General features: G+C 35.8%; 1 protein-coding gene across 1 annotated transcript in view; it reads left to right on the forward strand.

The window, feature by feature from the left end:
* Positions 1–18,466, forward strand: part of TAFA2 (TAFA chemokine like family member 2) — a 564,942-nt gene extending 546,476 nt beyond the window's left edge. Inside the window, exon 5 of the mRNA XM_002687401.7 lies at positions 16,336–18,466. Within this exon, the coding sequence (XP_002687447.2) occupies positions 16,336–16,347 (12 nt within the window). The 3' untranslated portion in view covers positions 16,348–18,466. The remainder of the gene's footprint in view (positions 1–16,335) is intronic.
* The last annotated feature ends 4,120 nt before the right edge of the window (positions 18,467–22,586 follow it).

Consider the following 22,586-nt stretch of genomic DNA (forward strand, 5'->3'; position numbering starts at 1 on the left):
ATGAAATTAAAGAACCATCTATAAGGCTTTCCATGTTTTTGAACAATGTGAAGAAAATGGAGGCCTGGAAATATGAATTAGTGTATTTCTCATCTGTCCCTTGCTTTTTCTGAAAAATGTGAAGCTCTTCTAAATTTTCTCCAACTTCACCCTTTGCCTTCAGTCACATGTGACCATGGCAAGTCATGACATTGACCCACTTCATAACTGTATTGGCCCTGATATATCTGGATAAAGTAAATGTGACTAGAACCCAAAATTCCGTTCTTCCTCAGACAATCATTTTTATCTCACATTTTCTGGTTAGGTAGAGAGAGGCCAAGGTGATAATGATGGGAAAGAGGGATCTGTTCTTGTTGCACAAAGACCTGTTTTTGTTTGTCGGACACGACTGAGCCACTTCACTTTCACTTCACTTTTTTTTTTTCAAAATTAGAAAATATCTTTTTATATTATGACATGATTAATCTTCTTTCTGCTATTAATTTTAACTATCCAGAACTCTCACTTTATGTAGGAAATGTTTTTCTTTACTTTTGATTCATTTTACCAAAGCTCTCTGTTATCTGACCCTGATTACTAGCCACTCCTTCAGGTGATTCATGTTATACTGTCAAATATTTAAATATTTGAAAATCAAGTAGTACATGTTTTATATTTTGGGGGTACTTTGGGAAAGAGGGATTATAAAGAAAACTTTTGAAAGTCTGTCTACAAAATGTCATAAATTACAACTGAAAAAAGTCATGAATCCCATTCAGACCATTAGTGGGGGTTACACAGTTGATGATAGAGAACCACAAAGCTGCCTTGAGAATTGAAGGCCCGTGGATGGCCAGGCACACTGGGTAAATGACATGGCCTCATTTATCAGCATTAAAGTAGGTATGATTCAGGTTCATGCTTCAGCAAATTACAAATTACTGTAGATATAGATGTGCAGGCAACCTATGAATGGTTACAATTGCAAATATTAAGTCTGCGAATTCTAATTGAATATTGTTACATAATGTTTCTACAATTCTCTTACCCTTTTATGTTAAAATGGTTGTCTATTGATTTTTATACACTTTCTTCCTTGATTTTATTTTTTTTTTTTTTCTTTTTTTATTTTTTTTAATTTTATTTTATTTTTAGACTCCACATAATCGTATCAGTTCTGCCAAACATCAAAACGAATCCACCACAGGTATACATGCGTTCCCCATCCTGAACCCTCCTCCCTCCTCCCTCCCCATACCATCCCTCTGGGTCGTCCCAGTGCATTAGCCCCAAGCATCCAGTATCGTGCATCGAACCTGGACTGGCAACTCGTTTCTTACATGATATTTTACATGTTACAATGTCATTCTCTCAAATCTTCCCACCCTCTCCCTCTCCCACAGAGTCCATAAGACTGTTCTATACATCAGTGTCTCTTTTGCTGTCTCGTACACAGGGTTATTGTTACCATCTTTCTAAATTCCATATATATGCGTTAGAATACTGTATTTATGTTTTTCCTTCTGGCTTACTTCACTCTGTATAATAGGCTCCAGTTTCATCCACCTCATTAGAACTGATTCAAATGTATTCTTTTTAATGGCTGAGTAATACTCCATTGTGTATATGTACCACAGCTTTCTTATCCATTCATCTGCTGATGGACATCTAGGTTGCTTCCATGTCTTGGCTATTATAAACAGTGCTGCGATGAACATTGGGGTACACGTGTCTCTTTCCCTTCTGGTTTCCTCAGTGTGTATGCCCAGCAGTGGGGTTGCTGGATCATAAGGCAGTTCTATTTCCAGTTTTTTAAGGAATCTCCACACTGTTCTCCATAGTGGCTGTATTAGTTTGCATTCCCACCAACAGTGTAAGAGGGTTCCCTTTTCTCCACACCCTCTCCAGCATTTATTATTTGTAGACTTTTGGATCGCAGCCATTCTGACTGGTGTGAAATGGTACCTCATAGTGGTTTTGATTTGCATTTCTCTGATAATGAGTGATGTTGAGCATCTTTTCATGTGTTTGTTAGCCATCTGTATGTCTTTTTTGGAGAAATGTCTATTTAGTTCTTTGGCCCATTTTTTGATTGGGTCGTTTATTTTTCTGGAGTTGAGCTGTAGGAGTTGCTTGTATATTTTTGAGATTAGTTGTTTGTCGGTTTCTTCATTTGCTATTATTTTCTCCCATTCTGAAGGCTGTCTTTTCACCTTGCTAATAGTTTCCTTTGATGTGCAGAAGCTTTTAAGGTTAATTAGGTCCCATTTGTTTATTTTTGTTTTTATTTCCAATATTCTGGGAGGTGGGTCATAGAGGATCCTGCTGTGATGTATGTCAGAGAGTGTTTTGCCTATGTTCTCCTCTAGGAGTTTTATAGTTTCTGGTCTTACGTTTAGATCTTTAATCCATTTTGAGTTTATTTTTGTGTATGGTGTTAGAAAGTGGTCCAGTTTCATTCTTTTACAAGTGGTTGACCAGATTTCCCAGCACCACTTGTTAAAGAGATTGTCTTTAATCCATTGTATATTCTTGCCTCCTTTGTCGAAGATAAGGTGTCCATATGTGCGTGGATTTATCTCTGGGCTTTCTATTTTATTCCATTGATCAATATTTCTGTCTTTGTGCCAGTACCATACTGTCTTGATAACTGTGGCTTTGTAGTAGAGCCTGAAGTCAGGTAGGTTGATTCCTCCAGTTCCATTCTTCTTTCTCAAGATCGCTTTGGCTATTCGAGGTTTTTTGTATTTCCATACAAATTGTGAAATTATTTGTTCTAGCTCTGTGAAGAATACTGTTGGTAGCTTGATAGGGATTGCGTTGAATCTATAAATTGCTTTGGGTAGTATACTCATTTTCACTATATTGATTCTTCCAATCCATGAACATGGTATATTTCTCCATCTATTAGTGTCCTCTTTGATTTCTTTCACCAGTGTTTTATAGTTTTCTATATATAGGTCTTTAGTTTCTTTAGGTAGATATATTCCTAAGTATTTTATTCTTTCTGTTGCAATGGTGAATGGAATTGTTTCCTTAATTTCTCTTTCTGTTTTCTCATTATTAGTGTATAGGAATGCAAGGGATTTCTGTGTGTTGATTTTATATCCTGCAACTTTACTGTAGTCATTGATTATTTCTAGTAATTTTCTGGTGGACTCTTTAGGGTTTTCTATGTAGAGGATCATGTCGTCTGCAAATAGTGAGAGTTTTACTTCTTCTTTTCCAATTTGGATTCCTTTTATTTCTTTTTCTGCTCTGATTGCTGTGGCCAAAACTTCCAAAACTATGTTGAATAGTAATGGTGAAAGTGGGCACCCTTGTCTTGTTCCTGACTTTAGAGGAAATGCTTTCAATTTTTCACCATTGAGGATAATGTTTGCAGTGGGTTTGTCATATATAGCTTTTATTATGTTGAGGTATGTTCCTTCTATTCCTGCTTTCTGGAGAGTTTTTATCATAAATGGATGTTGAATTTTGTCAAAGGCTTTCTCTGCATCTATTGAGATAATCATATGGTTTTTATTTTTCAATTTGTTAATGTGGTGTATTACATTGATTGATTTGCGGATATTGAAGAATCCTTGCATCCCTGGGATAAAGCCCACTTGATCATGGTGTATGATCTTTTTAATGTGTTGTTGGATTCTGATTGCTAGAATTTTGTTAAGGATTTTTGCATCTATGTTCATCAGTGATATTGGCCTGTAGTTTTCTTTTTTTGTGGGATCTTTGTCAGGTTTTGGTATTAGGGTGATGGTGGCCTCATAGAATGAGTTTGGAAGTTTACCTTCCTCTGCAATTTTCTGGAAGAGTTTGAGCAGGATAGGTGTTAGCTCTTCTCTAAATTTTTGGTAGAATTCAGCTGTGAAGCCGTCTGGACCTGGGCTTTTGTTTGCTGGAAGATTTTTGATTACAGTTTCAATTTCCATGCTTGTGATGGGTCTGTTAAGATTTTCTATTTCTTCCTGGTCCAGTTTTGGAAAGTTGTACTTTTCTAAGAATTTGTCCATTTCTTCCACATTGTCCATTTTATTGGCATATAATTGTTGATAGTACTCTCTTATGATCCTTTGTATTTCTGTGTTGTCTGTTGTGATCTCTCCATTTTCGTTTCTAATTTTGTTGATTTGATTTTTCTCCCTTTGTTTCTTGATGAGTCTGGCTAACGGTTTGTCAATTTTATTTATCCTTTCAAAGAACCAGCTTTTGGTTTTGTTGATTTTTGCTATGGTCTCTTTTGTTTCTTTTGCATTTATTTCTGCTCTAATTTTTAAGATTTCTTTCCTTCTACTAACCCTGGGGTTCTTCATTTCTTCCTTTTCTAGTTGCTTTAGGTGTAGAGTTAGGTTATTTATTTGACTTTTTTCTTGTTTCTTGAGGTGTGCCTGTATTGCTATGAACTTTCCCCTTAGGACTGCTTTTACCGTGTCCCACAGGTTTTGGGTTGTTGTGTTTTCATTTTCATTCGTTTCTATGCAAATTTTGATTTCTTTTTTGATTTCTTCTGTGATTTGTTGGTTATTCAGCAGCGTGTTGTTCAGCCTCCATATGTTGGAATTTTTAATAGTTTTTCTCCTGTAATTGAGATCTAATCTTACTGCATTGTGGTCAGAAAAAATGCTTGGAATGATTTCTATTTTTTTGAATTTACCAAGGCTAGCTTTATGGCCCAGGATGTGATCTATCCTGGAGAAGGTTCCATGTGCGCTTGAGAAAAAGGTGAAATTCATTGTTTTGGGATGAAATGACCTATAGATATCAATTAGGTCTAACTGGTCTATTGTATCATTTAAAGTTTGTGTTTCCTTGTTAATTTTCTGTTTAGTTGATCTATCCATAGGTGTAAGTGGGGTATTAAAGTCTCCCACTATTATTGTGTTATTGTTAATTTCTCCTTTCATACTTGTTAGCATTTGTCTTACGTACTGTGGTGCTCCCGTGTTGGGTGCATATATATTTATAATTGTTATATCTTCTTCTTGGATTGATCCTTTGATCATTATGTAGTGACCTTCTTTGTCTCTTTTCACAGCCTTTGTTTTAAAGTCTATTTTATCTGATATGAGTATTGCTACTCCTGCTTTCTTTTGGTCCCTATTTGCATGGAAAATCTTTTTCCAGCCCTTCACTTTCAGTCTGTATGTGTCCCCTGTTTTGAGGTGGGTCTCTTGTAGACAACATATGTAGGGGTCTTGTTTTTGTATCCATTCAGCCAGTCTTTGTCTTTTGGTTGGGGCATTCAACCCATTTACGTTTAAGGTAATTACTGATAAGTATGTTCCCGTTGCCATTTACTTTATTGTTTTGGGTTCGAGTTTATACACCGTTTTTGTGTTTCCTGTCTAGAGAATATCCTTTAGTATTTGTTGGAGAGCTGGTTTGGTGGTGCAGAATTCTCTCAGCTTTTGCTTGTCTGAAAAGCTTTTGATTTCTCCTTCATACTTGAATGAGATCCTTGCTGGGTACAATAATCTGGGCTGTAGGTTATTTTCTTTCATCATTTTAAGTATGTCTTGCCATTCCCTCCTGGCTTGAAGAGTTTCTATTGAAAGATCAGCTGTTATCCTTATGGGAATTCCCTTGTGTGTTATTTGTTGTTTTTCCCTTGCTGCTTTTAATATTTGTTCTTTGTGTTTGATCTTTGTTAATTTGATTAATATGTGTCTTGGGGTGTTTCTCCTTGGGTTTATCCTGTTTGGTACTCTCTGGGTTTCTTGGACTTGGGTGATTATTTCCTTCCCCATTTTAGGGAAGTTTTCCACTATTATCTCCTCAAGTATTTTCTCATGGTCTTTCTTTTTGTCTTCTTCTTCTGGAACCCCTATGATTCGAATGTTGTAGCGTTTAATATTGTCCTGGAGGTCTCTGAGATTGTCCTCATTTCTTTTAATTCGTTTTTCTTTTATCCTCTCTGATTCATTTATTTCTACCATTCTATCTTCTAATTCACTAATCCTGTCTTCTGCCTCTGTTATTCTACTATTTGTTGCCTCCAGAGTGTTTTTAATTTCACTTATTGCATTATTCATTATATATTGAGTCTTTTTTATTTCTTCTAGGTCCTTGTTAAACCTTTCTTGCATCTTCTCAATCCTTGTCTCCAGGCTATTTATCTGTGATTCCATTTTAGTTTCAAGATTTTGGATCAATTTCACTATCATTATTCGGAATTCTTTATCGGGTAGATTCCCTATCTCTTCCTCTTTTGTTTGGTTTGGTGGGCATTTATCCTGTTCCTTTATCTGCTGAGTATTCTTCTGTCTCTTCATCTTGTTTAAATTGCTGAGTTTGGGGTGTCCTTTCTGTATTCTGGCAGTTTGTGGAGTTCTCTTTATTGTGGTGTTTCCTCGCTGTGTGTGGGTTTGTACAGGTGGCTTGTCAAGGTTTCCTGGTTAGGGAAGCTTGTGTCGGTGTTCTGGTGGGTGGAGCTGTATTTCTTCTCTCTCCTTTCGAAGAGTTGGGTTGCTTTTCTGGGTGCCTGATGTCCTCTGCCGGCATTCAGAAGTTGTTTTGTGGAATTTACTCGACGTTTAAATGCTCTTTTGATGAATTTGTGGGGGAGAAAGTGTTCTCCCCGTCCTACTCCTCCGCCATCTTGGCTCCTCCCTCCTTCCTTGATTTTAAATGAACTCCTTTCTTACATTTGTGCAGAATGCTTCCCAAAATAGTCACGAGAAATGCTTACTATCCTTTTATCAGTTTCTCGTAAGAGCTGTTTATTTTAGGCCCTATTTATGGGTATGTGTTTCTCTGAAATAAAAAGAATGTTCTAAGAGTTTATAATCCTCTAGGAAAGATGCAAAACTGTCCCCATTGTGGGTTTTTATGGAGGTAAAGGAAGTTATTGTCTTGCTGTCCCTTTATGGTTGTTGAAATATTCCCCTTTGCCCAGGTCTGTTTCCTGTAATAATGTTTTTAACAGTGGCGTACCTGACATGGGTTTGTTCCTTAGGCAAACGTGTAAAACTCTTCAAATTTGAATGGAGTAGAAAGAGAAGGTTTCTGCTGTGTTTGATGATAGTTTTTTTTATTTTTCCACATCCAAAAATGTTCTGGCTCCATGTTGGAGCATTAGTGTGGCAAATCCTAGCATTGGTGACATTCTAAGGAAGGGACAGAAGTTTCATTAAGGAGTAAAGATTCAAAATGACTCCAGAACTGCCTCAGTGGTCAGTAAAAAAGGCTCTGAATTATTCTTCATAAAAAGGGAAAAAGGGGAGGCATCATTTTTTTAATAGGAGGCCCTCAAACTGGCCACAAATAGCCAATGTCATTGTTGGTCAACCGAATGTTGTCACCTACAAAGACCCTGTAGCTAATATGTTGTTCTCCTAAGAACAGAAACAAAAACCCTGAGTGTATAAGTGGACCTCTGTCAGTGTTCAACCTGCCTATGAGTCTGTAAATTAGCATGAAAAGCATGGAACCATCAAATTTTTACCTAATCTCCATAAGCCAAATGAAGATTGTGTTCTTACCTAATCATTCATTCTTTGTATGTTAAATTGCCCCTTAATTGAATAAACTATGTCATACCGGCATCTAGGTAATTAGAACTGGTTAGATTTAAAGATTCATATTTTAATCAACTTTGGGAATTTGAGACTACTGGATTAAGACTATTTTTTAAAAAGTGAGAAATATATTTGGGAAATAGAAACAAAGCAGAAACTTCCAACATATTAAACATCACTGCCTATGCTGCCCTGACCTTCAGAAAATGAATTCTAGCTTTTTTAACTTACAGAATGATTTTTTTCCAAAGATATACCACATGTGGAGTGGTCATCTCTAAACTTAATTTTACGGCAGAATATAGGGATGAAAAAGAGTATATGCTGCTTCAGGCATGGTACTAGTCTCATGCTTCCACAAATTTCACCAAGTTCTTTTCAAAACGACAGAGGCATATTCTTTACGCAGACAAGTATCTCAAGGAGAAGTTGTTACCAAGAGCAACTTACATTTATAACTCAACCAACCAGAAGCTAAGGGAAAATGTTGCTCTTGGTAATTCCTACACCAGTAACTCAGATTTCTTCAAAGTGTCAATCCTTCTTCCAAAAGTCCACTTATCTTAAAATCATCTTTTAAGCATAATTTTTTAGTGCTTACTTCTGTTAGCCCTCATGTGCTGTGAGGCTGAAATACTTAACTGTGATGCTTGAGCAGATATAAATTTTTAAAGTGTTTATGACAGAAATTGGATAAAAACTATCCATTCAAATAACTCCTTTATAAATGAGAAGTGAGTCTAAAAAAATGAACCGATCAAACTTAGGTAAAGTGCCTTTCCAACTGCATTCAAAGTCTCAACTGTCTCTAAAAATAGGTAAACTTTGCTATTAATAGTATATCGGAGAAGGCAATGGCACCCCACTCCAGTACTCTTGCCTGGAAAATCCCATGGATGGAGGAGCCTGGTAGGCTGCAGTCCATGGGATCACTGAGGGTCGGACACGACTGAACGACTTCACTTTCACTTTTCACTTTCATGCATTGGAGAAGGAAATGGCAACCCACTCCAGTGTTCTTGCCTTGAGAATCCCAGGGACGGGGGAGCCTGATGGGCTGCCATCTATGGGGTCACACAGAGTCGGACACGACTGAAGCGACTTAGCAGCAGCAGAAAAATATTATTAAAAATCTACCAGCTTTCCTCAAAGCATTCAAAATAACTGTTCCCATTTTAAGGACTTTATCATGTTTCCATAAAGTTTGAACAGTGTAACCCCATTATACTGTTGTCTTTCAAAAGCATCTATTTTTTGTCATTTTCCACCTGGAGTAAATGTAAGAATGTGTATGGTGCAGGACCAGGAGAAGAAGAAAATTTTAAAATTTTCTTAATGTCCCAGAGGAAATTATTAAATACCCAAGGAGAAACCAGGGAATGTTTTGTTTGGCTAACAGTTAATGTTAGCTGATCTGCCTCTGAGTGGATGAATGTGCATAAACGGCAATGGAAACAGTCATCTTCTTTCCTGATTCACATAGAAGAAAGAGTTCATGGCAGGCACACTGCACAGCTTTCAAACTTCCAAGAAATGGTGCAAGTCCATCTGTTCCCCAAGATTCATTTCTAGTAGAGATCTTCATTGGCACAGCACAGGAACCTGAAAGCCACTGACAGATGTTGTATTTGTGGTAAAAAGCTCACTAGTTCTGCATTCTAATATAGGCTTTTCAGAAAAATGAAGTCTACATGGTGGCTATACCACCCATGAATTTAAGTAATCAGGATAAAGTTTTATCCTCTTTTGAATTAGTCCTTAAGAAAAGTCATGAGTTTGGGGACAGAAGGGAATCAGAAACTCACTGAGTCCAGCCAACTTGTTTGGCATGTGTGAATGAACCCTGGAGATTCAGAGATTTTTTTAAAGTGACTTGTTCAGAGTTATAAAAACCAGACGGTAGTATCACTGTTATAAACTCTTATCAGTACAAGGCCACCTCTTCTCAGTCAATCTGGGGCTCTGTTTTCTTTCTTTTTTTTTCCCCAGAAGTCTAGGAAGACTATGCCATTTTCTGCTTCCATATTGGGACCCACACTGTGGTACACATACATAGAATCAATTAACTACAGCTCTATTGTTTGAAATGACTATATTTCTAATTGCCCAAGGCTGTTAAATTTTTTTGAGAATTCCTAGAACAGATAACAAGGTCAATTCACAGTAATGTTGACCCTAGCTGAAGTGATAAGTAGATTGGCTTTTTGCCCCAAACGTGGAGGCCAATCCATAGCACCAGTCATTCTTGGGAAGGAAAATTAAACTATGATATGAAAATGTAGTCAGTTTCAGGGCTTATCGGAATCACCTCCAACACCATGAAAGCAAAATAGAGGCTTACTTTTTTATATAGATGTACATGTTTATGACAGTAATTCATGTAAGTCATTGCCTCATATTGCATCATCTATACTTAAAAGCTGTCTGGTCAGCTTGCTCTTAAATGATTACTTCAGACCAATAGGAAACTTTCATTTCATAGTACCTCATTGCATAAGGTGCTTTAAGAAAGCACAAGCGCATTCATGTACTGTTACAACCAACTGAATGGCAGCTTTTCTCCTGCTTAAATGAGAAAGCCTGCTACTGCAGAGTAATGATGTTTTAATTGCACATTTAGTACACAAAGAGTGAAGCAAGAATTTAATTCATGTACTTGTAACAGCTACATTAAAAAAATACATTTGCAGTGAAGCAGCAATTATATTCCAAGCAAGAAAAGTTCATTCAAATCAGCATTTAGTGGTTTAAAAAATTGGGATTGCTTTAAGAATCCAGTTACTGATTCAGAAAGATTTTAAATGGTAGATTACCTTATGTTATACACATGAAACTAATATAATGTATATCAATTATACTTCAGTAAAGAAATTAATTTAAAAAGTCAGCATTTAGGATTGTGAGGGTATTCTAGTCTTCCTTTACACCTATATTGAGTAAGTTAAATTTATTTATTAAAACATTCATTTGAAATGGGGCCTGTTAAGCAGTTGTATTGTAAAAATTGGACTTGTACTGCATTTCAACCTACTGCCTCCCTTCAGAAATACAGCTGCATAGTCCTTGCCTTCCAGTTGTTTAAAGAATATCCATCAGTCTAAAGATAAGTGTTTCTCTTATTACACAGATATTTTAGCAAAAATTTAACTTTTTAAAAAATGAAATTGACTTGTAATCTTCATAAGGCATTGTCTTTAATATTTTGTATATGTGACTTATTTTATATTCAAAGGAATATAGTTCCTCATAACAAGATTTTCGTGACCACCCAGGAAAAATAAGAATATTTTGTAAATTAAGCTAATATGATAAGATTCACATGTATATTGTAGAGTTTTGGCATTGATTTCACAAACTTATATAGGTGGGCAAAGTGAATATCTAAAATTAAAAAAATAAATATCTGAGATGTGAGATAGAACTCAAATACATCAGAAGAAACATAATGAATAAGGAAATTTACAAATCTGCATTTTGTTTGGCATAATTATACCACATTTATTTTTAAGCCTAGATGGTTAAAGTACAGTACTAATTTCCTAAATATTTTTCCTGCATTCAGAGTCTGATGGCAGCTGATTCATCAGAAAGACCAATAATGGAATTGCCTATAAAGACTAGTAACATATGCACAGAAATAATTGAGAGCAAAACTAAGAATTCAGTGCATTCAGCTGCCTAGAAATGTATTCATATCTGAATAATAATAGTTACCACTTACATAATGCTCATTATGTACCTTGGAATATAATTATCTGTGTTAGTCGCTCAGTCATATCTTACTGTTTGCGACCCTGTAGACTGTAGCCTGCCAGGCTCCTCCATCCATGGGATTTCCCAGGCAGGAATACTGGAGTGGGTTACCAGTATACCAGTGGGTTCCTTCTCCAGGAGATCTTCCCAGCCCAGGGATTGAACCTGGGTCTTCCACATTGTAGGCACACTCTTTACCATCTGAGGCACCAGGGAAGTCTTAGAATATAAGCACTTGACTAATTAATTTATTTTTCCTCAGCTCATACAACCCTATGATGTAGGTACTAATATTATAGTTGTCTTATTCAAGGTCACATGCTGAGTTATCAACAGAATGAAACATTGAACCTACACAGCCTGACTTCAAAGTATATTCTTTTTGACCATTAAATACCCTCTCACCTTGTCTGAAACAACAGTCTCTCCCAAAGCCAACCAAAACAATAGTGCTTTCTTCTTTATATATAACTACCATCATATGACTTTGATTAACAGCATATGAAATGAATGATTGCAAATTCAGTTACTATAAGACAGAAAATTAACTAATTAAATCAATATTTGTAGAGAAACAAGATGTAATGTCCTCTGCCGTAGATACCCTATGTATCACCTTTTGAGTCTTAGCTGGGAATTACTACTGTTACCACCTGTTAATATTTGAAAAGCATTTGCCTGGACTGACGCTTTGCAGGGATTATCTGATTTAATCACAATAGCAAACTTATGAGGGCTGATAATACCATTTTTGTATTTCATATGGGGAGACTAAGGCTCAGGGAGTTTAAATAGTTTATTTCAACCCCACAGTGTGAGAAAGTGATAAGGCAGAGATCTGAACTCAGGCAGTCTGTCTGCAGAGCTCACACTACTTGTCACTATGTCTCTCCCCATAGTGTACTGTCTCCCATTGGTAACCTAAACAGCATGACTTAAACAGGGTAAAAAGAACTGTAGACTCTATACATATAACGATTTTAGGAACTGTATAGAAACATCAAAGCATCTTTTACATTTGGGGACAGAATAGATTCTTGAATATTTTTCCTTTTTAACCTTTTAAATTTATTTTACCTTGAAGATAGGCAGAGGATGTAACACAATGGTCAAAATACAAAATTAATACAGTATGAAGTAGAAAATGGCAACCCGCTCCAGTACCATTGCCTGGAAAAATCTGTGGATAGGGGATCCTGGCAGGCTACAGGCGAAGAGTCATGACTGAGCAACTGAGCACACACAATTTTAAAATAGTTGACTTCACTTAATCTCAAATATGCCATTTACCTGGTTTTGGTTTCTCAATTTAAACTGGTGAGCAGACTTAAAAGACATGATTTTAGCATAAATTATTGAGAAATTTGAAAGCCCTATAATAGATTTGTTCGACTGGAAGAAATAAATGGATGCTTTCATCTAAAAAAATAATTGGTGCTTCTTATTGAATGTTACCAGATTAGCTTCTTCATCCTGGTGGCTCATTACCAAGGTAGCTTTGTGCTTGTAACTAGAAATAATAATACTAATGGTTATTATTATTGCATGTGTTCAGCAGCCCAGCAGTTTCACTTACCGAATTGGCTGGTGTGCAGCACACACAAATAAAAGTTGCATGCAAAAGAACAGCTGTGTAGAATACTGCCTTTGGAAAGGCAAATTTACTGAGACAGTGATTATAGCGTATGAAGCTCAAGGCATATCCGTAATGATCGTAGGACCATTTCTCTCTCTCATGCAGTATTTTATATCTATTGCCCTCAGAATGAGAAGACAGTGAATTCATGATAGTAAATGCAATTTCCTATCCTGTAAAATTGATTTTATTGCAACCTCCTGCTTTTAGTCACTGAAAATTTGCTGAAAAGCTTCCTTAGAAAGTAAAACTTTTACTAGTTGGCCTCGTCCAAAAGATAGGGCTTGAGTGAAAAGAGAATAATATTTAAGTTCTAAAAAAAAAAAAAGGCAGTGTTTCATTTGGTGTACTAAAAACTTACTTTTAAGTGAAAGAAAATTTTTTAAATGTTGAATTGTATAAGTATTGCCTGAGATCTCTCATATTAAGAAATTTCAGTTAAAAAAAAATAAAGTTTCAGTTTATCATCTATAAAGGTTAAAATGGCAATCGTTTCTCCCCCATTAGCATGTCAGAATTTAACTATGAGTCACTTGGACTTAATGAGCATAAAAACCATAAATGCATTTTTTTGTATTACATTTTAGACAATTATTTTTAAAATGTTATTTGGATCTTGCATATTAGATGATGAAAATTGGTGATAAGGTACCTGTATTCAGAATCATCTGCCTGTTTTAAAATCTTTGGCTTTGCCATTTTGTTTGGTACAAATCTGGAGCTTATCAAGGAGGGTGATGATTTATGTTCATATTTATATTTCATTGAAAAGGGCAAATTACGACAGCCTCTGTTTGAATTCTTAAGTGCAGTCCTCTAACTTGTCTGTCAGTAGGATCCTCTCATTCTACTTTCAGTGGTTCTCTTGTTAAAGATTTATGTATTGAAAGAAAAAAAAAAACTGACCCCAACTCTAAAACTTTTATTTTATGGTACTTTATAGTTGAGAAAGCTAGGTGTTCATAAATATACTTGATCCTCACAGGACCACTGTGAGGCTAACAAGATTATTCCGTTCTACACATGGGAAACTGTGGGGCCCAGATATTGCACGACACAGTCAGTGTCATTATTGCCACACTGACCTAAATCCAGCAACTATATGCCAACCACAGGGGCCCTCTGATCACAATCAAATAATTTGGAAAAATCATACCTAAAATTAATTGTCGCTTAGTCTTCATCTCATAAAATGTAGGGTTTTTTAGGATTAAAAAACTAGGAAACATTGTGTAAAATTAGAGAATAAGGAAAAGCTTTCATTGTTTCAATCCATGCTTATTTAGACAATTACTTCTTTGAGTTAAGCTTAGTTTTCTAGCAATTATTTTAGCTGATAGAAATGTAAATGTACATATATATAATTCACAGCATAATATAAGTGTACATTTATGAGGATCTGGATTGTATAGTTGTGTTTGTGTATACTTATGTTTCCTCTACTGAGATGGAGGAAGATTGTATTTCAGATAGATAAGTCCTTGGTTTTATACTGTAAATTTGATGTCTGTTTTTAAAATTATTTGAAATTGAAATTAAATTTATGAAATTAAATTGAAATTAAAATTATGTGAAAATAAAGCTTTAAATACATAAATAGTTGAGAGAATCACTCCTCAGCTTTATATAAACCAGCAGAACAAAATGCTTACCTTGGAATGAAGATGTAATAATGTGTCTGCCATACCCACCAATAGATTACTTAGAATCTGGGCTTGTAGTAGTTCAAAAGGACATGTTACTCACTTTCCTGGAGTTGTTGCAGCGTGTCCCTTGAGTGCTGAACCTCTCCTGAGGCTAAATCATTTGTTCTCTTCGTTATTCCTGTCATTTCAAACACTGGTGCCCATATTACATTTCACAGTGATTTCTTCCTGCAACCAATAGGAGAATTCTCAGAAAAGGCAGGTGAATTTTCTCAGCCACTGGAAATCAAAGACCATATTAAATCAATGTTTGTCAAAAAAAGTGTATCATAAAAGTAAAATTTCTGTATTTTTCACAATGATGAGCTATCTTCATTAGCAACCTATGACAAATAGAAATATATGTCCTCCCCATATTCTTTTTACACTGACTCCCAGACTGGGAACCCTTCACAGACCTTGTATAAAGTAATCACTGAGTGGCAGACAAATTGATAATAAAATCGCTGCCCTGTCTAAGACACCCCTGCTCCCAGAATCTCTAGAGGCCAGCAGGCCCATTATGTTTGTATCCCTCCATCATCAGTTCAGTCCTCTGTGAGTGGGAGTAAGAAGCTACAGATTTGCAGGCAGAAGCTCCACCTTTGGGAATGAAACTGACCAAAGAGACACAAACATGTTTGCTGCCTCCATGCAGAATATACATGTTTGAATTTTACACCTTTTTTTTATACTGTAATTTGAAACCAGCCATGGCAGAGCAACATCTTGTTACTTTATGTTTTTATTTTTCGTAGTTGATCAAACTACAAACAAAACAAAAACCCTTCTTTTGGCAAATGTTTCGTTAAAAGATAAGTAACTATGTTACTTAATGAAATAAAAATAAAATATCCACAATAATTTTTTAAAATTCACTTTTTGTTGTAAGCATCACTGGAAAAGAACTGTTAGGCAATCCTAAGTACCATGGTATTAACAGCATAACTAGAAATTCATTGACACAGCAGAAATCTTTGTCTCTCTTTGTATCATATTTCTTCTGCATACATATAATGATATCTATGTACATATTAGGTATTCTAGCTATTATTCTTTTTTTCCTGTAAATAAACATTCTTTTGACTTGAGTACCTGTGAAAATCCACATGATTCTGCCTCAATAATATGTACAATAGCTTTAATAATACTGCTCTAATAAATTTCATGAGAAATTTTGGGGACCTTAAAATTTGGTAAAGGATTGTACTATAATTGTTTTTCTCCCCAATTTTTTTTTTTGCATTATGAATAGTGGATTTTCTGAAATGCAGTTGAGTCAAATAAGCATTCAACTTGTCAACTATTTCAAGAATGGTTTTTATGGAACCAAATCCCAAGGGCTTTCTTGAAGATGTGGTCTGATTGGATTCCTAAGAACAAAGTCTTTCATTCACTGACTCCTGGCATGAAGTGTATGGTCTCTGGATTATATTCACAAAGTCTATGCAAAGAACATGGATTCCAGAGCCATTCTTTGGGTCCAAAAGGGGTAACTTCTCCAGTTGAGATCTTCCTGGTCACTGTTGGAGTCACTTGGATAACTGCAAATGGCTCTCAAAAATATTATGAAAGAATAGAGAAAATAATTTTAATAAGCTAGAAATACCTAAATATGGTAGTCCTTTAAAATTCAGTAATTTATTTAATATAGCAAATACCAGCACTTTGAGTTTTTACTTATTCATTTCTAATACTTAATTGTGTAGAGTTTTAAGATGATAGCTGTTATGAAATGATTCTACTTTCTTTTTCTTTGTAGGTAACCCATTAACCAAGGTGAAATCAAGTGATCCTCAAGGCTGATTACATTGAACATATGCATACAAACATAATTCATAGGTGATCTTGAAGGAAAAATTTTATACAGCTCCGAAGTGGCACTCTGGAGTCTATTACTTCTGGGGGATTTCATGGCTCATAATCAGCTTCTTGGAATCAAGACTTTTTAGAAGTCCTACATGAACTTCAGTATCATGAAGATTTCATCAGATTTGAACTGCGTTCAACTTGTATAATTGTACTTAAAAAAAGAACTTGAAGTTGCTCTCTGAAGAGTTGGCATTTCTGGATGGTATCAGAGACACCTACCCTTTGGGCTCTTGGCCCCAAATGTGACTGCCTTTCTTGTTTCTGAAAGTCTCTCAAGTGCACTGGCCTTCTGTCATGGACCTGTTCCTGGGTCCTGTGTTCACTGGCTAGGATTGTACATGGCTTCAGTGACATTTCCTTTGCAAACTTCTCCTCTGGCATGGTGTAAACTGAGACAATTTAATTTGTATCCTAACCTTGGAGCTCTGAAAGCCTACATGTTTTAACATCTTAAAGTTGCTTTTGTTAAAGGAATGGAAATATATATCCATTGATAATAGTTATTGTTGGCAAGTTATAGTTATCTGAAAACATCAATCATATAAGAATGTATAGACAAGCTGACATGTTTCCCCAAGGCTAACACACTACTGCAGCTCTCTGTCAGTTAAATAGGTAGTAGTTAGAACTGAATTACCATTTTCATTATATACTCCTATTTGGTACCTCTAGAGTACATTCCCTTTCAGAGTTTTTTTTTTTTTTTTAAGTGAACTTTTTCTTTTATTTTTATCTTTACTTTTTCCCTTCACAGAAATCATCAATGAGCAGTCAAGTATTTAGGTAACATTCAGTTTCAAAAAATTGCCATGGATGCATGTGGGTTTTGATTTCTTAGCTCGAAAATTATTTGCTTAGATTTCTTCTAATATTTTTTTAAACTGTCATTTCTATCTTATTTTTAAAAGGCTGTCTCTTGCTTGATTCCAAGGACTGTTTGAATGCCTATTTGTTTATTCAAGTCTGTTGGTAGAATAAATTGTTCATTTCCTTGGCTTCAAATTTATAAATATTTGTTTCTAGTTTTCCCATTCAAACAATTTCTTAGGTCAGTTTTTGTCCATGTTTTTGTAGTCCTTTTCACATCTGTGGTTTTCAGTTCTAAAGGAAAATCTTACAAATATTTCAAGGCCTTAAACACATATGTACTTTTTTTTCTAAGTTATTCACAGAATGTGTAATTTTATACTACTTTTATTTTGCTTCATTTGTTATGTGGAGGGAAAGAAGAATGGACATTGCATAGCCATTCTGTAACAATATTGTGTAAATGTATAGTTTGAAGGATTGTAAAGGGAGAGGCTTCTGTGTTTACTCATCTTAGATTGATAAGAAGATACTTCAGAAATTGTCCTATTAGACATTCTATTATGTTAGACAGAGTGTAGGTATCTTCTGTGATTTTAAAACTCACTCACATGGCCAATTATGTATATGTTGATTTCCATGATGGAGGCTGACCTACAGACCAAAGCTCTCCAGGGTAAATTGGTAACAATCTTCAAAGACCAATATATTACCCAGAATCTTTTCTCAGCAGAATGACTAACACTGTAAAATTTGTTAAATATGAAATTTGTAAAGTATACTTTTGATATTGAACTAAAGTATACTGACCCATAAATCCATGGAATGACTTTCTTCTTCCATTTTCATTATGCATACAATTAGATGGCTCTGAGTGAATTTTGCAATGGTTCAAGACTGTCTGAACTTGTAAAGAAAGGAGTAATAGTTGTGCTGGAGTTTCTGCATCAGTGATAATATTAATTTCTTTGGAACAAAGTGGAAAATTATATTATTTTAGAAATTATGAATTTGTCCTAGGTTTGAAATTATAGATTATGCTCTCTTTTTTAAACTATGTCCTTTAAAACAACACTGGAAATACTGTATTATATTCAAGTGTAATACATGCATATCAATAGAAAAAATAAATGGAATTTCAAATATACTAACTAGATTATCCCCAGTAATGTTGTGACTCTTCAGAAAAGGTGAATAAAATTGGAATATAAAAATGGACTCTCTTTCCTGAGTTATTTTCAGAGAATCTGTTTTTCAGTGTTCTATTTTAAAAGCACTTCAGTTACTATCCAGGAAAACCTCTGATTTTATGGGAAAGCTGACATATATTCTTTAATTGTTTTATAAAAATCCATGGCAAATCTTGCCATTTACACAAGGTTCCAATTTTTGGGTTGCTTCTTTGCTAAGAAACAATTGAAATAGATATATTTATACTTGTGCCTCTTGCTCACATCTTGACTATGAGCACAACTGGCAAATTTTTGCTAGCAATATACAAAACTCATTTTATTAAAAAAAAAACTGTCTAAAAGAATATACTGTTTATCCTTTGAAATTCATTATACAGTTGACCCTTGAAAACACAGGTTTTAACTGCCTAGGTCCACCTATACATGGATTTTTTTCAACAGTAAATACTTTAGCACTACACAATCTGAGCTTAATTCCAGGGAGGTGAAATCATGCATATGGAGGAATCACAAACAGGGAGGATGCATTCTAAGTTATATGTAGATTTTTAATTGTTATCTCCCCTGACCCTAGCATTATTCAAAGGTCAACCATATATGGGAGTGTTAATTAAAACAAATATGGCTATGATTTAGCCTTTTAAATTACTTTAAATAGCTTTGATTTTGAATTTAAATTTTTTATAAAAAGTTATGAAAACAGTTCAGAAGCCTTCTGTGTACCCTTTCCCCACCATTCCCTAGTGATAACATCTTATACAACCAAGAAATTGACATTGGTACAATACTATCCTCTCAAATACAGAACTTTTCAGACTTCATTTGTTCCACATACACTTTTGAGTATGTTTATTTTTGTGCCTGGGGTTTCCCTGGTAGTTCAGTATTAAAGAACCCACCTGCTAATGCAGGAGATGTGAGTTCAATCCCTGGGTTGGGCAGATCCCTGGAGAAGGAAATGGCAACCCACTCCAGTATTCTTGCCTGGGAGATCCCAGGGACAGAGGAGCCTAGAGGGCTACAGTCTATGGGGTCACAAAAGTGTAAGATATGATTTAGAGACTCAGTCAGTTCAGTTCAGTCACTCAGTCGTGTCCGACTCTTTGCAACCCCATGAATCGCAGCACGCCAGGCCTCCCTGTCCATCACCAACTCCCAGAGTTCACTCAGATTCACGTCCATCGAGTCAGTGATGCCATCCAGCCATCTCATCCTCTGTCGTCCCCTTCTCCTCCTGCCCCCAGTCCCTCCCAGCATCAGACTCTTTTCCAATGAGTCAACTCTTCCCATGAGGTGGCCAAAGTATTGGAGTTTCAGCTTTAGCATCATTCCTTCCAAAGAAATCCCAGGGCTGATCTCCTTCAGAATGGACTGGTTGGATCTTCTTGCAGTCCAAGGGACTCCCAAGAGTCTTCTCCAAAACCACAGTTCAAAAGCATCAATTCTTCCACGCTCAGCTTTCTTCACAGTCCAACTCTCACATCCATACATGACCACTGGAAAAACCATAGCCTTGACTAGACGGACCTTTGTTGGCAAAGTAATGTCTCTGCTTTTCAATATGCTATCTAGGTTGGTCATAACTTTTCTTCCAAGGACTAAACAACAATAATATGTGATGTATGATCCTATTCTTTTTAATTAATTTGGTAAATATCTACTCCAGTATGTGACAACACAGAGTATGGGTCAATAGGTGTTTGATTCGTGATAACTTTTTTAAAGTTCTCTATTTATGGAATGATATCCTATAGAGTTATTTTTATACATTCTTATTGCATTAACACAATGGAAGCCTTCAGTTTTAACATCAAACCAGTACCATATAAGATTTCAAATTTGCAGTTGGCATTAATGGATAGGAAGAGGTCTGAGATTCTGTATCTATGGTTGAAATAAAAAAGGAGTTTGTTACTCTTCTTCATTTTTCTTAGCAAGACCCATATATACAATGCTATATAATTGGATTGTGACTTTTAATAGTACACAATGGTTAGTATCACAGCAATTAAGTGGGACATTAACTGGGGCATGATCTTTTAAAAGTTTTGATAATTTTCTCAATTCATGATCATATGTGAAAGTTGCTCAGTCATGTCTGATTCTTCATGACCCACAGACTGTAGCCTGACAGACTCCTCTGTCCTTGGAATTCTCCAGGCCAGAATACTGGAGTGGGTAGCTGTTCCCTTCTCCAGGGGATCTTCCCAACCCAGGGATAGAACCCAGGTCTCACACATTGCAGGCAGATTCTTTACCATCTGAGCCACCAGGGAAACTCTCATGATCATATATCCATCTGACAGAGCAACATGTGCAAATATATCTAGTAGTATTTATCATCATGGAGATGTTTCTCATTTTCACCCACTTATGTAGAGAGAATTAGGAAAAAGAAAGACGTCTTAGAGAAGCTGAAAAGTTGGGGAGACTTATACTGGGCATCTCCCGTTCCCCTTATCCACATAGAGAATTCATAATAGAACATTACTGTTTTTATTGAAGTATAGGTTTGTCTGTCTGTCTGACTTCATACCTGCCTTCCCCTCCTTTCTTTTCTTGTTTTCTTCCTTACCCTCCTTTCCCTCCCATCCTGCCCTTGCTTCCCTTCTTTCTCTATTGTTTTAAATATATAGAATGCTTTGAAAAAAGGGTAGAGGTAGCAGATTTTATTCACTACTTGGTGTGATACTGAAAAGTAGTATAAATATTACAATTATCCAGCATATAATTGACTTACTAAATTCCTACTAGACACAAGCATATTTGGCTAAATCAGGTGTTACCTGAAGTTTAACTTTTAAAGTGGTCTTTAAAATCTGTTCAATGGATACTTTTAAATGCCGTGAATCTTCAGGGCACTATGCTAATCAATGGAAAGTAGGTACAGAGAAGACTGAAGTGTTTCACATTTGTTTTGATTTTTTTCAAATCTTCGCTATATTTCAAATTACTAAATGGTATGCACTTTGTCAAACATTCTTCTGGAAGGTTTTATCTGTTGCACAAAGCAATTGAACTTTATTCTAGAAGTTATGTGAGCAGGGCACTGCAAAGTTTTGTTTCAGAGATTTCAGCAAAAAGTGATAGAAGGTCTTAAAGAAGAGAGATTATGGGCTTGGAGAGAAGTTAGAGGCGACTGACATAATCCCGGAGAGCTACTGAGGGCCTGAGCTTGGACTATTACCTTGAAGAGAATGTGGGGAAGCAAATGGCTATCAATCCTAGTTGTAATTTAAATTACGTGAAGATATAAAACTACCAATGTCCAACTCTACTTTCTGAGAGTCTCTTAATTGGTTTAGGATTAGAGTCTGGGCACAAATATTTTTGAAAAGCTCTTTGGGTGATTTCCCTGGTGGCTCAGAAGGTAAATAATCTGCCTGCAATGTAGGAGACCTAGGTTCAATCCCAGCCTTGGGAAGATCCCCTGGAGAAGGGAATGGCTACCCACTCCGGCATTCTTGCCTGGAGAATTACATGGACAGAGGAGACTGGCAGGCTGCAGTCTACGGGGTTGCAAAGAGTCAGACATGACTCAGTGACTAACACTTTCTTTCACTGGGTTAAGAAATAATGAAGGATTTTGCCAAGGTAGAAATGAGAAGTTGGGTAGGATGATTGGATAAGTATAATGAAGATGTGGAAGAGAACTTAGTCCTGAGCCTACTAAAATGGGATAATTGAGATTTAGTTAAATATTAGAAAACTCTGGAGGAAAAGGATTTGAGTGGCAGGTGGAGATGAGATAAATTCTTAAGCCTAATGAGTTAAAAGTGCCAAGGAAACATTCAGAAAAATCATGTTGGATAAGAATTGAACAGGTTTTATTGGATTTGTAATTACAGTGTGTTGGTCTTGGAAAGAGCAGTTTCAATGAAGTGTTTATTGTAGATTTGAGATTTCAGTGGGTTGGAGAGTAAATGAGAGATTTGAAAGTGGAAACAGCACATGTTTTTAATCCCCTTCTATTTCCAAAGGAAATAAAAAAGAAAAGCAGCACAGTGGTTGTGTCAGAGAGGCAGAATTGAAACTTCATTTTTCTTAATATAGAAATTAGGCTGTGTTTATATATAGTGTTATAGAAGGAAGGAAAGGAGGAGAGGCATGTTAAGAACCTAGGGCTAAAAATATAAAGCAA

Source organism: Bos taurus, chromosome 5, assembly GCF_002263795.3.
Source record: "Bos taurus isolate L1 Dominette 01449 registration number 42190680 breed Hereford chromosome 5, ARS-UCD2.0, whole genome shotgun sequence".
Lineage (NCBI taxonomy): Eukaryota > Metazoa > Chordata > Mammalia > Artiodactyla > Bovidae > Bos > Bos taurus.